Source organism: Phycodurus eques, chromosome 9, assembly GCF_024500275.1.
Source record: "Phycodurus eques isolate BA_2022a chromosome 9, UOR_Pequ_1.1, whole genome shotgun sequence".
In the NCBI taxonomy this organism is placed as follows: Eukaryota; Metazoa; Chordata; class Actinopteri; order Syngnathiformes; family Syngnathidae; genus Phycodurus; species Phycodurus eques.
The window spans coordinates 9,620,566-9,633,099 of record NC_084533.1 but is presented as its reverse complement, the minus strand read 5'-3'; the positions used below and the strand labels follow the sequence as shown (position 1 = coordinate 9,633,099).

The 12,534-nt window shown below is 43.6% G+C and overlaps 1 protein-coding gene across 4 annotated transcripts in view; it reads right to left on the bottom strand.

Annotated features, from left to right (window-relative positions):
• enox2 (ecto-NOX disulfide-thiol exchanger 2) overlaps window positions 1-12,534 on the bottom strand; it is a 261,786-nt gene that overhangs the window by 144,748 nt on the left and 104,504 nt on the right. For all 4 annotated transcript variants that reach the window (XM_061685288.1, XM_061685290.1, XM_061685289.1 and 1 more), the window contains one exon: window positions 3,722-3,853. In XM_061685288.1, the coding sequence (XP_061541272.1) occupies window positions 3,722-3,853 (132 nt within the window). The remainder of the gene's footprint in view (window positions 1-3,721; window positions 3,854-12,534) is intronic.

The window sequence follows — 12,534 nt, the reverse complement described above, 5'->3', positions numbered from 1 at the left end:
GAATGTGGTTAGGCATTGTCTTGCTGAAATAAGCAGGGGCGTCCATGAAAAAGACGTTGTTTGGATGGCAGCATATGTTTCTCCAAAACCTGTATGTACCTTTCAGCATTAAGGGTGCCTTCACAGATTTGTAAGTTACCCATGCCATTGGCAGTAACACAGCCCCATACCATCACAGATGCTGGCTTTTGAACTTTGCGTCCATAACAGTCCGGATGGTTCTTTTCCTCTTTGACCCGGAGTACACGCCGTCCACAATTTCCAAAAACAATTTGAAATGTGGACTCCTTGGTCCACAGAACACTTTTCCACTTTACATCAGTCCATCTTAGATGAGCTCGGGCCCAGAGAAGCCGGCGGCGTTTCTGGGTGTTGTTGTTAAAAGGGCTTTTGCTTGGCACAGTAGAGTTTTAAGATGTACTTACGGATGTAGCGCCAAACTTTATTTACTGACATTGGTTTTCTGAAGTGTTCCTGGGCCCACGTGGTGATATCCTTTACACATTGATGTCGGTTTTTGATGCAGTACCGCCTGAGGGATCTAAGGTCATGGGCATTCAAAGTTGGTTTTCGGCCTTGCCGCTTACATGCAGTGATTTCTCCAGATTCTCTGAACCTTTTGATGACCTTATGGACCGTAGATGATGAAATCCCTAAATTCATTGCAATTGTACGTTGAGGAACATTGTCCTTAAACTGTTCGACTATTTTATCACGCACTTGTTCACAAAGAGGTGAACCTCGCCCCATCTTTGCTTGTGAATGACTGAGCAATTCAGGGAAGCTCCTTTTATACCCAATCATGGCACCCACCTGTTCCTAATTAGCCTGTTCACCTGTAGGATATATAACAGGTGTTTGATGACCATTCCTCAACTTTCTCAGTCTTTTTTGCCACCTGTCCCAGCTTTTTAGGAATGTGTTGCAGCCATAAAATTCTAAGTCAATGACTATTTGCTAAAAACAATAAAGTTTATCAGTTTGAACATTAAATATCTTGTCTTTGTTGTGTATTCAATTAAACATAGGTCAAACATGATTTGTAAATCATTGTATTCTGTTTTTATTCATGTTTAACACAACGTCCTAACTTCATTGGAATTGGGGTTGTAAAAGAAATCTCTCAAATGTTTATAAATTAATTTAATGTACTAAATCAATACACGGTGTAAGGCGTGGGTTTTCTCCGGGCACTCCGGTTTCCTCCCACATCCCAAAAAACATGCATAAATTGGAGACTCTAAATTGCCCTTAGGTGTGACTGTGAGTGCGAATGGTTGTCTGTCCGATCGACCGCCTCAGGAATGGAGGCGCGGAACATGGTCCACTCAGACTCGATGTCCCCCGCCTCCCCCGGAACATGAGCAAAATTCTGTCGGAGGTGGGAGTTGAAACTCCTTCTGACAGGGGATTCTGCCAGGCCCTCACAATACTTTTGGGTCTGCCACATCGGACAGGCATCTTCCCCCACCGTCAACTGATCACCACCAGGTGGTGATCAGTTGACAGCTCCGCCCCTCTCTTCACCCGAGTGTCCAAGACATGCGGCCGCAAGTCCAATGACACGACCACAAAGTCGATCATCGAACTGCGGCCTAGGGTGTCCTGGTGCCAAGTGCACGTGTGGACACCCTTATGCTTGAACATGGTGTTCGTTATGGACAATCCGTGGTGAGCATAGAAGTCCAATAACAGAACACCGCTTGGATTCTAATCGGGGGGTCTGTTCCTCCCAATCACGCCCGTCCAGGTCTCACTGTCATTGCCCACGTGCGCATTGAAGTCCCTCAGCAGAACGATGGAGTCCCCAGTGGGAGCGCTCTCCAGCACCCCCTCCAAGGACTCCAAAAAGGTTGGGTACTCTGAACTGCTGTTTGGTGCATAGGCACAAACAACAGTCAGGACCCGTCCCCTCACCCGAAGGCGGAGGGAGGCTACCCTCTCGTCCACCGGGGTGAACCCCAACGTACGGGCGCCGAGCCGGGGGGCAATAAGTATACCCACACCTGCTCGACGCCTCTCACCGTGGGCAACTCCAGAGTGGAAGAGAGTCCAACCCCTTTCGAGAGGACTGGTACCAGAGCCCAAGCTGTGCGTGGAGGCGAGTCCGACTATATCTCGTCGGAACTTCCCGACCTCACACACCAGCTCGGGCTCCTTCCCTGCCAGAGAGGTGACATTCCACGTCCCTAGAGCCAGCTTCTGTAGCCGGGGATCGGATCGCTAAGGTCCCAGCCTTCGGCCACCGCCCAGCTCGCATTGCACCCGACCCCTATGGCCCCTCCCACAGGTGGTGAGCCCACGGGACGGGGGACCCAATTACCCTTTCGGGCTGTGCCCGGCCGGGCCCCATGGGTGCAGGCCCGGCCACCAGGCGCTCGCCTTCGAGCCCCACCTCCAGGCCTGGCTCCAGAGGGGGGCCCCGGTGACCTGCGTCCGGGCAAGGGAAAACCAAGTCCATCGTTTGTCGTCATCATTAGGGGTCTTTGGTGAGGTGTTCCGGGCATGTCCCACCAGGAGGAGACCCCGGGGACGACCCAGGACGCGCTGGAGAGACTATGTCTTTCGGCTGGCCTGGGAACGCCTCGGGATCCCCCCGGAAGAGCTGGATGAAGGGGTTGGGGAGAGGGAAGTCTGGGCGTCCCTGCTAAAGCTACTGCCCCCGCGACCTGACCTCGGATAAGCGGTAGAAAATGGATGGATGGATGGATGGATGAATGTGAGTGTGAATGGTTGGTTGTGTTTGTGTGCCTTGCCATTGGCTGGCAAACAGTCCAGGATGTAATTGCTTAAAGTCAACTGGGATAGGGTCCAGCTAACCCGCCACCCTAAAGAGGACAAGTCCTACAGAAAACGGATGAATGGATGCTAATTACGTTACAATCTACTTGGTAAAATGTCTTGGTGGTTTTAATTACTGTATAGTCATTGTTTTAGATACAGTAGATAGATATAAAAATTTTATATTACAATGTGAAGCCAGACCTTTTCCACGTTGCAATAAATTGGATTAAAGTGTACTTCACTGGTGTTCAAAGAGAATGTGGTTTAATGTAGAAGCAGCCTCGTTGCTGAACCCCTCTACCACTAAACAATTAAATAATTTGGACAATTAGAGCCTTTTTGATATGATACATTATCCAATTATCTCTTTACATGGAATAGGGAATTAACGCTAGGAAGCAAAGCAGAGAGACAACAAGGATAGCACCTCCCAGTCTAAAGGACAGTTTCTTTTTACTCACAAAAGCAGTTCATTAACTTGTGTATTTAGAATGTCTCGCTAAAAGTGACATTGAAGGGTGGGGCAACCTTTGATGAATCTGAAATAATAAAATACTTATATATGTGAGTACACGCACGCACGCACACACACAAGCATACGCAAGGTCAGTTGTTAAATGGTTTTGCTGCAGTGTTGATTGGCAGGTGGTGTTGGCATGGCAACAGACATTCACTCAGGCAAACTCAACAGCGCTCAGAGATGGACAGAGAAGCTGAGCCAGAGGACACACCTTGCAAAGAGCAAACTAAGCTGTTCTTTTCTGCCATAGTGACACCGAATAATAGGATTAGGTAACAATTCCCATTCCGGTGATTTGACGTTGGCGAAGGAAGCAGCGGCACAAAAAGAAAGAAACCACGTTGCATCACATTTACAAATCAACAAGGGTGCAACATTTTACGTAAAACCCCGCTGCAGTTGAGTCAGCGTCAGTACCTGGAGGCAGGCTGGCTCGCTTCCTCTTCTTGCTGTTTTCGGACGCGTTTTCCACAGGTGGCGAGCCGCTGGAGCTGTTGAAGTGCAGGGGGTCGTTATTGGCGGCCGGATCAAAGGACAGGGCATTGAGTCCTGTGAGAGCAAAACATAAAAACGGGCACCGCGTTAATAAACAAACATGGACCGACATGCACATACATGTGGGAAGACCACTCAATCATTGATCCTTACATGTCAATTGTGACAGTAAACAAGCAATGGTGAGAATCAGCATGAGATTGACTTGCGATACAGTCAATCCCTATATATCGCGGGCGAGACATTCCAGATCCAGCCCCAATCACCGAGGTGATTATTGGTGATGACAATCTGTTCTCAATGTAGTGGTATACTCGCCTGCCTGACTTAACTAACCCATGCTGCAGGCAGCATGGGTTAGGTTCCGACTCAGTGATGGTGTGAATGTGAGAGTGAATGTTTGTCCATCTCTATATAAAGCGAGTGAGTGAATGGCGACCAGTCCAGGGTGTAGCCTGCCTTTAGCCCTAAGTCAGCTGGTAAAGGCTCCAGTTCCCCAGGGACCCTCAACAGGATAAGAAGTATTGCAAATGGATGGGTGGAATATTTTCTCAATTGCCTTACCCACAGTTCAATGTTTTTGTTGTTGTTGGGTTTTTTTGGGGGTGGGGGAGGGGGGGGGGGTGATTATGACGGCAAAAACTGGACTATTTATTTACAACATACATGGAAGTAAAAAAAAAAAAAAAAAACATTTTTGAGACTTCCGGTCTGCTCTGTAAACCAGTGTCACACTGGCCAGGAGTCGCCACACTGCACTCTCTGGTTCATAGTGTGTGCGAAGCATCTCGCATCCAACCACTTCCACAGCATAGCATTAGCAATATTTTTAGCATTGTCTGTGGTCACCAATGAACAAGGAACGAGGGCATTTTACTTGCTGATTTTCCACACTGATTTTTCACTGCCACAGCCCCTTCCAGAATTTCTGCCACACAGCCGCTCGGCTCTTGTACACAGCACGATGGAACGCCGAGCCGGTCAGCTTTGATTGCGATTGATTTAAGCCTTTACATTCCTGTACTTAAGCCGTGTTTCTTAGTTCTGCTCTCCCCGCGTCGTTAGTTGTCGTCGCATTAGTAGCCTAGCTAGCCAGTAGCAACTGGTTTGATCACTGTGCATCGCTCACCACAAAAACCAGTCCCAAGCAGCTGTTCAATGTGAAAGCACCGGTAATGTCGGATGCTGGATTATTATTTCCCCCCCCCCCCCCCCCACAGTGTTACGGCCGTGTGTGTGTGTATGTGTGCACACTGATGAAAGGGTGTGTCGTGATCTTGCCATTTTTAAGACGACAATTTGAGTGAATTTGACAACCGTGATTTTTTTTTATACAGAACTGTTACGGCCTGAAAAAAAAAAAAAAATATATATATATATATATATATATATATATATAGTCTTTCCAAGTGATGCAAGGATACCGATACCGGACTCATAATCGGATTGATAAAAATTACCCAATACTTTACGCACCGATACTACATCCCAGACTGATATACTGTAAACTGTCTGAGTGTGTGAATATACCCTTCCAGTTAAGTTATTAGCTGGATGCTCCAAAAGTAAAATGCGAACAAAATGCACAATATTTAGACTTCACCCACCTGATTAAAGTGTAACTTTTCACTGAGTCTTTTTCCCAAGCTTTTGTGCCACACTGTGAAAAATGCTGAATTAGTCAACAATTTGATCGTTAGGAAATCCACCAACTGTGTCGAACTGATTGTTGATTCATGTATGAGGCAAAATGAAGTGCGCTACTTTGCTACAACCCACAGAGGTTTTTATTCACTCTCAAGTAGTTTGCCAGCTAAAGAAATGTGAGTTAATGCGAGTCAATATCACCATAAGGTGACTTTGAGACTTCCATCCATCCATTTTCTGAGCTGTTTCTCCTCACTTGGGTCGCGGGCGTGCTGGAGCCTATCCCAGCTGTCATCAGGCAGGAGGCGGGGTACACCCTGAACTGGTTGCCAGCCAATCGCAGGGCACATAGAAACAAACAACCATTCGCACTCACAGTCATGCCTACGGGCAATTTAGAGTCTCCAATTAACGCATGTTTTTGGGATGTGGGAGGAAACCGGAGTGCCCGGAGAAAACCCACACAGGCACGGGGAGAATATGCAAACACCACACAGGCGGGGCCGGGGATTGAACCCGGGTCCACAGAACTGTGAGGCTGACGCTCTAACCAGTCGGCCACCGTGCCGCCGCGGATCACAACCATAATGTCAAAATATCCCCCTCTCTTTAAATTTTCACCCACATCCCCTTTCAGATCACTTTCCCTATTAGTGGAACAACAATCCAACGCTTGGTAAATTGTGCAATGATAGTAAGACATCGATGGATGCAGTCGCTAGTAGACGCCGTGATATGTACCAATAACAGCCAAGCTTTTTTCCATATTTAAATTTGTGAAGATTAGCAGTCCAGTCAAAGCAGTCTTATTTACATGTCGCATATTCATGAGAAATGTTCCCGTTTCAACTCCCAGGAATAAAAGACTGACTAAAATAGATAAAAGAACTTCAAAGATTATGAAAACAAAAAATGATGGAAGCGGGCGGACCTGTTAGCGTGACAACATCGAACTACAAACATAATATGATGAAAATTACAAAACATAAGTGTGACTATTTATTCTGCAACTGTCACAGCCTCATTTGAAGAACTCCAAAATACTGGTTATAATGTCAGAAAAAAAAAGGGGGTTCTTAAACGGGCATATCGACATGGTGGACAGCAATTGCAGTGACTCATGCACAATAATCAAATTGACTCATTTTACCAAATAGCCTTTTGTGGACAATAAAACAATGTAAAGAAATATATAATTTAACCACTTATTACACACCTCAGTTGGAGGAGCAATGTGTGGGACATGCCAAAATCATGTACCAATGAGGAAAAAATTGTATAAAACAAAGGAAATATATTTTAGACATATTGTACTTGTATATGTGGAAATGTTTGGGCAATTATAAGACTTTAGAGTTTGGTTGTTCTGCTACATTTTCATGAGGACTGAGTGATTCTTATGAGGACACCAAACGCATTTAGGAGTGACATTGATCCTGCAAAGGTCAACATTCAGACTGACTCTGCTGTGGCACAACTCCCCCAAGCAGCTCAAATAAAAATAACAAAAATAAAGAGTTCAGAACATTGAAAGACTGCCAACCGAACACACAGGTGGAAAGTGAATCGAGTGAGTTTTTCCAGGCTGGTCAAGTTAGCGCATCAGTCATCTCTGCATTACTCCAACTTATTTACATTTGAAAAGTCAGACGGTATTTATAGTGACAAGCTCATATTTCTTGACACGCAGCAGTTGATACTTTATCGTGTTCATGTGTTGTTTATGTTTAATATCATGAGGTTGAGCTGGGCCCCATTCTTTACTGTCTTTCGACCTGCACCACTTAAAGATAAATGTACCTTGATTTCTGTTAATACGCCACAAAAGAGTTTCACAGTGAACTCCTGTTAATCACAGGGAATGTCCCAGACCAAGCTTTAAACACATTTAAATGTATTACAACATGATTTTTAAAGAAATTGCAAACATAAAATGTTTAGAAAACAGTGTACATATTGTAGTATATACAATGTGTATGTGTTAGACAACTGACATGAAGAGGGCATTACACCAAGTAAGTCCATCCATTTTCTGTACCACTTATCCTCACAATCCCAGCTATCTTCGGGCTAGAGGAGGGGTACAACCTGAACTGGTCGCCAGCCAATCTTAGGGCACTTATAAAAAAAACAACCATTAACACTCACATTCACACCTACAGGCAATTTAGAGTCTTCAATCATCCTACCGCGCATGTTTTTGGGATGTGGGAGGAAACCGGAGTGCCAGGAGAAAACCCACGCAGGCAAACTCCACACAGGTGGGGCCGGGATTTGAATCCTGGTCCTCAGAACTGTGAGGCAGATGTGCTAACCAGTCGTTCACCGTGCCGCCTACACCAAGTAAGTGTACTCTAAAAACGCATGAAAACATCCCTATAAATCAGAGAATTCTGCAATCAAGTGGGGATTTACATAGCTGCCAGATATGTTCCACAAAATAATTTGCAAAATAGCAGCGGTGCAAACCATGAACTGTGATATAGCGAGGGAACGCTGTAATGCTGAAATACAATCAGGCCTGAGCACCAAGCGGTGCGATTCATTGTGTTTAATTTTATTCTTCCGAAAAATTAATTGGCTTTTGGGGAGTCACTGCCCTATCTTTGCAAGCTTATGTATCCTGGTGAAACATATGTATTGTGGGGGTCCTAAACACAACCAATCAACCACTCTTACAGTTTAGAAATAAAAAAAAAAAAAAATGTTCACAGTTTAACCGGTTGACATGAAATTGGGTGAACAGTTCTACCATAACAGGATGCACAGAAAAGTCCAGCTGACCTATGCCCAAAACTTATACAGGAAGTCTGTCTTTTTGGTTTGAGCAGCCATTTCCGGCAAATTCCAAAGCTTGTACTTTGAAGAACATGGGAACTCGGTCAAATGAGCCCCTTGTGGAAGCAGTTATTCTGCACAGATGGACAACAAATTGTGAAGCTTTTTTTGCATCTATTGCTGGTGTAGTATGGCGTCAAAGTTGAATGATCATTTGGAAGATTTGCCATGAGAAAATGGGTGCAAGGGCCATTTTATCACTGCTTTCAGTCTTATTATTGCTATCCATGAAGCTTCCCCCCAAAATGAAAAAAAATAAAAATAAATTATAGTTCTTTAGTTGGGGGGGTGGCGGCGCAGTGACGACTGGTTAGAGCGTCTGCCTCACAGTTCTGTGGACCCGGGTTCAATCCCCGGCCCCACCTGTGTGGAGTTTGCATGTTCTCCCCGTGCCTGCGTGGGTTTTCTCCGGACACTCCGGTTTCCTCCCACATCCCAGTAACATGCATGGTATGTTAATTGACAACTCTAAATTGCCTGTAGGTGTGATTGTGAGTGCGAATGGTTGTTTGTTTGTATGTGCCCTGCGATTGGCTGGGAACCAGTTCAGGGTGTACCCCGCCTCCTGCCCGATGATAGCTGGGATAGGCTCCAGCACGCCCGCGACCCTAGTGAGGAGAAGCAGCTCAGAAAATGAATGGATGGATAGTTGAGGGGTCTAAAGGCAAATCCAGTTTGAAATTCCTCATTCCTGTTCCAAATGATAAATCACCTCGGCCCTAGAGCTCTGAGATCGAAAGAGCATTATAGTACTTCATTATGCTGGATGGTCTCTTCTCATTCTGAATGACAGGTCATCTCATAAATGTGTTATTCAGTGTATACAGTATATATTCATTATTTTGAACGTCTTGAGACAGGAGAGTTCTCCCTGAGACAATGAACCCAATTTATATGGTGCGAGGCTTTTCGATTTTGCTCACTAAATCTTTTTTTACATAAATAAATTCCATTTGCATGTAATAAAGGAGAAAGCTTCCGTAAGTAATGAGTAAAGAGATTCACATGGAGATCACTAATGAATCTTACTTGATTTGCTTTAGACGCTTCCATATATCAGCACTTTTGAGTTCAATATTGGCAATCATATTTTACAGCAAAGTCCTGCAGAGAATGCCTAATGAAAAATTCATTGACATTTCTTTAGCGCTCACATTTGTTGTTGTTCCTTCCATGGCCTTACAGATACAAACCAAAGAGCCACGCTCAGTAACTAGCCAAACACTGACTAAGACCTCTTAGATTAGTTAGACAAAGTTTGCAATTTAACGCGCACGACTTTTGGGGGCCTTAGTGCAGCTTTAGTTTAACAATAGCAATTTTCTCGTGGATTTTCAGATCACTGTATTAGTAGAATTACAGTACAGGCACAAGAAATACTCAGGAATATAACTTGGATTGGAACTGGCGAATGGGTGTGTGCGAGGCAGGCAAGTGGTGACAAGTTCAGCAGATGGCGTTGTGCTTTAAAATAAATACAAAATCATGGAAAAAAAAAAGGCATTAAAGTTCTTTAGTTGTTGGATAGTAGTTAAGATTGTTTAAGTCTGAAATGCTTTTGCAAATGTAGTTTATATATTAAAAAAAGCAGCAGACACTCAAAACATTTTTCTTTGTTTCTTTCAAATGTACTTTATTTCTTTTATTGCCAGGTACTTGTTTGATGCCTTGTTTAAAAGCACTCCATTACATGAATTTAAGACATTTGATCAGTCCTTCCAGTTCAGTGAAGACATTTTGCTTGAACTAATAAATGAAGAACCCTGTTTTAGACTGAATTTGACCTTGACTCCAGCCCGCCCGCGACCCTTGTGAGGATAAACGGAAAATGGATGGAAATTTAACAGCATAAAAAAACAGAAGCAATTTGCAAGTTAAATAAAAAAACAAAAAAAAACAAAAAAAAACTCAAACTTGGTGTTAGCTGTAGTGCTTTTCATTTCTTTCACCAAGAAGGTCTTTCCACTAGAGAAAATGTATAAACGTTGCAGAGGCAAGGGTCATGTTCTGATCCACTGTGACAAATTGAGCCTATAAACACAAACAAGCGTATGTGTGCGCATGTGTGTGTGTGTGTGTGTGGCGGGGGCTCAGCAGGAATGGGAGGTAGTTGCGGTTGTTTAAAAAGGAGATTTTATTTTTTTGTATTATGTATGTATTTTTATGTCCTCAGACACGGAAGATGTTGTCTGTCTGTAGAAATGACGATATAATACAAGCTAGCCAACATTTTTGTTTTAATAGCATCTAATCTCAGTATTCAACTCCATGTACTGTGAATATATTTTCGCTGTTCAACGAATCTATTCAATAAAAAATGTAATTGTTTTACTGCTTGTTTTAAAGCAAAAAGTCATCACTGTCAATACAAGAGCTGTCCATCATTACTTTGTTATAATGAACCAAGGGCTAACACTGTAATGGTAATTTACCAGAGCACACATGATCAGATGTACTTGTATTGAGACTTGGTGAAGTAGCATGTGCTTCATTATTAGTTAATCTTGAAACATCCAGTTCCAATTGTATGTTTGTGATCATGAGGCGGTTCAATGTTTGGTATAAGTGGAACAGAAGCTGCCATGTTGAAGACATTACACACTACACATACCTATAAACTGCCTGTTTTCTTCCTCTGCGCAACTAGCAACGTGACAAGTGGCCGCCATCTTTGTGGAATTTTCTCAAAAACGTGGAATGAACACTTCAAATACCGCTATCATCGTCCATTGCAAATAAATTCACAAAAAAACAATTGATTGCTGATGTGCATGACCTATTCTAATGCCCACACTGCTTTTCTCCCTAACTCAGATAATGTTCCATTTGCGCTAGTTAAGGTGAGTTTTTAGGGCAAATGACGCCAACAGAAACGTCATGGTGATTTTGACACGACTTTACTGAATTTCGGCCTATACGAGGAATTGGTGGATATTTTTACCTGAAATTTGTCAGCCAATCGGACAAGGGCTTCTACGAAGAGGAGACAAAATGACATGGTCGAGGAGACTTATTGAGAAATAATTCAGTTTTTACTGTGTTTTTTTTACCAGATTTTCCTGGGGACCTTGGCGATCCGATCCCCGGCTACAGAAGCTAGTATGGTGAGAAGTTCGGCCATCTGGGAGGGGCTCAGAGTAGAGTCGCTGCTCCTCCACATTAAGAGGAGCTGGATGAGCTGGCTCGGGCATCTGATTAGGGACCCCTCCCTGGTAAGGTGTTCCGGGCACATCCCACCAGGCGGAGACAACCCAGGACATGCTAGAGAGACTACGTCTCTCGGCTGGCCTGGAACGCCTCGGGATCCCGTCGGAAAAGCTAGAGGAAGTGGCTGGGGAGAGGGAAGTCTGGGCTTCCCTGCTAAAGCTACTGCCCCCGCGACCCGACCTCGGATAAGCAGAAGAAAATAGATGGATGGATGGATTTTCTATGGGTGATATCACACAATAACAGCCCCCAAAAAGGATGGGTTTTTTTCTGACACACACACACAAACATTTTGTTTCTCCTGAACCCATCATCCGATTTTCTAAATTCTCGGTGTGTTGTATGGCCATTCCAACCACAGTACACACATTTTGATAGACTGTCATTTTTGGGAAATGTTGTCATGTTGCTCGTGCAACTTCTCTTTCTTGCCAGGAATAAACTAGAAAGACAACGTTACAAGTGTTGTCTCTTCACCTTTATTGAGCTAAGGCACATATTTTACATTGGAAAAAGCTCAACCAAAGTGACACAAAAAGTATACATTCTGAAATAATAATCTCACCTCAATTTACCATAAAATTGAATAACTTAGCGTGAAATTCAGTCCTGATTAGTTGAAAACAAAGCTATCATTCCATTGTATGAGTGGCAACAGGTGGATGCACAGGTTAATTGTACCTTCTGCCATATAGTTGAATTGAATTGTTCTGCCTGTCATTATACAGTATGTCGCAGGCATAGATAAATGGAGAGAAATATTTGTGGTAAATAAATGATGATATTCAGAACAAAAATTGGATAATGACACTTTGGCACTCTCATGGCACTTTCGTTTGCTTTTATTACAAGTGGGTTAAAATACAGGCAAAATAATGAATTCCCTCTAACTCAGCCATTTGATGAAAACTACAATAAGTATTAGTGGTGTTTGAGTTAGCCTGAAATTTAGACAATCTAAAATTTTAGGTAGTGCCAAAAGAGAAAACAGTCAAACTCAGTAAGGGTTGGCGTTCAGCCTTTTCAGCAATGATATATGAGTA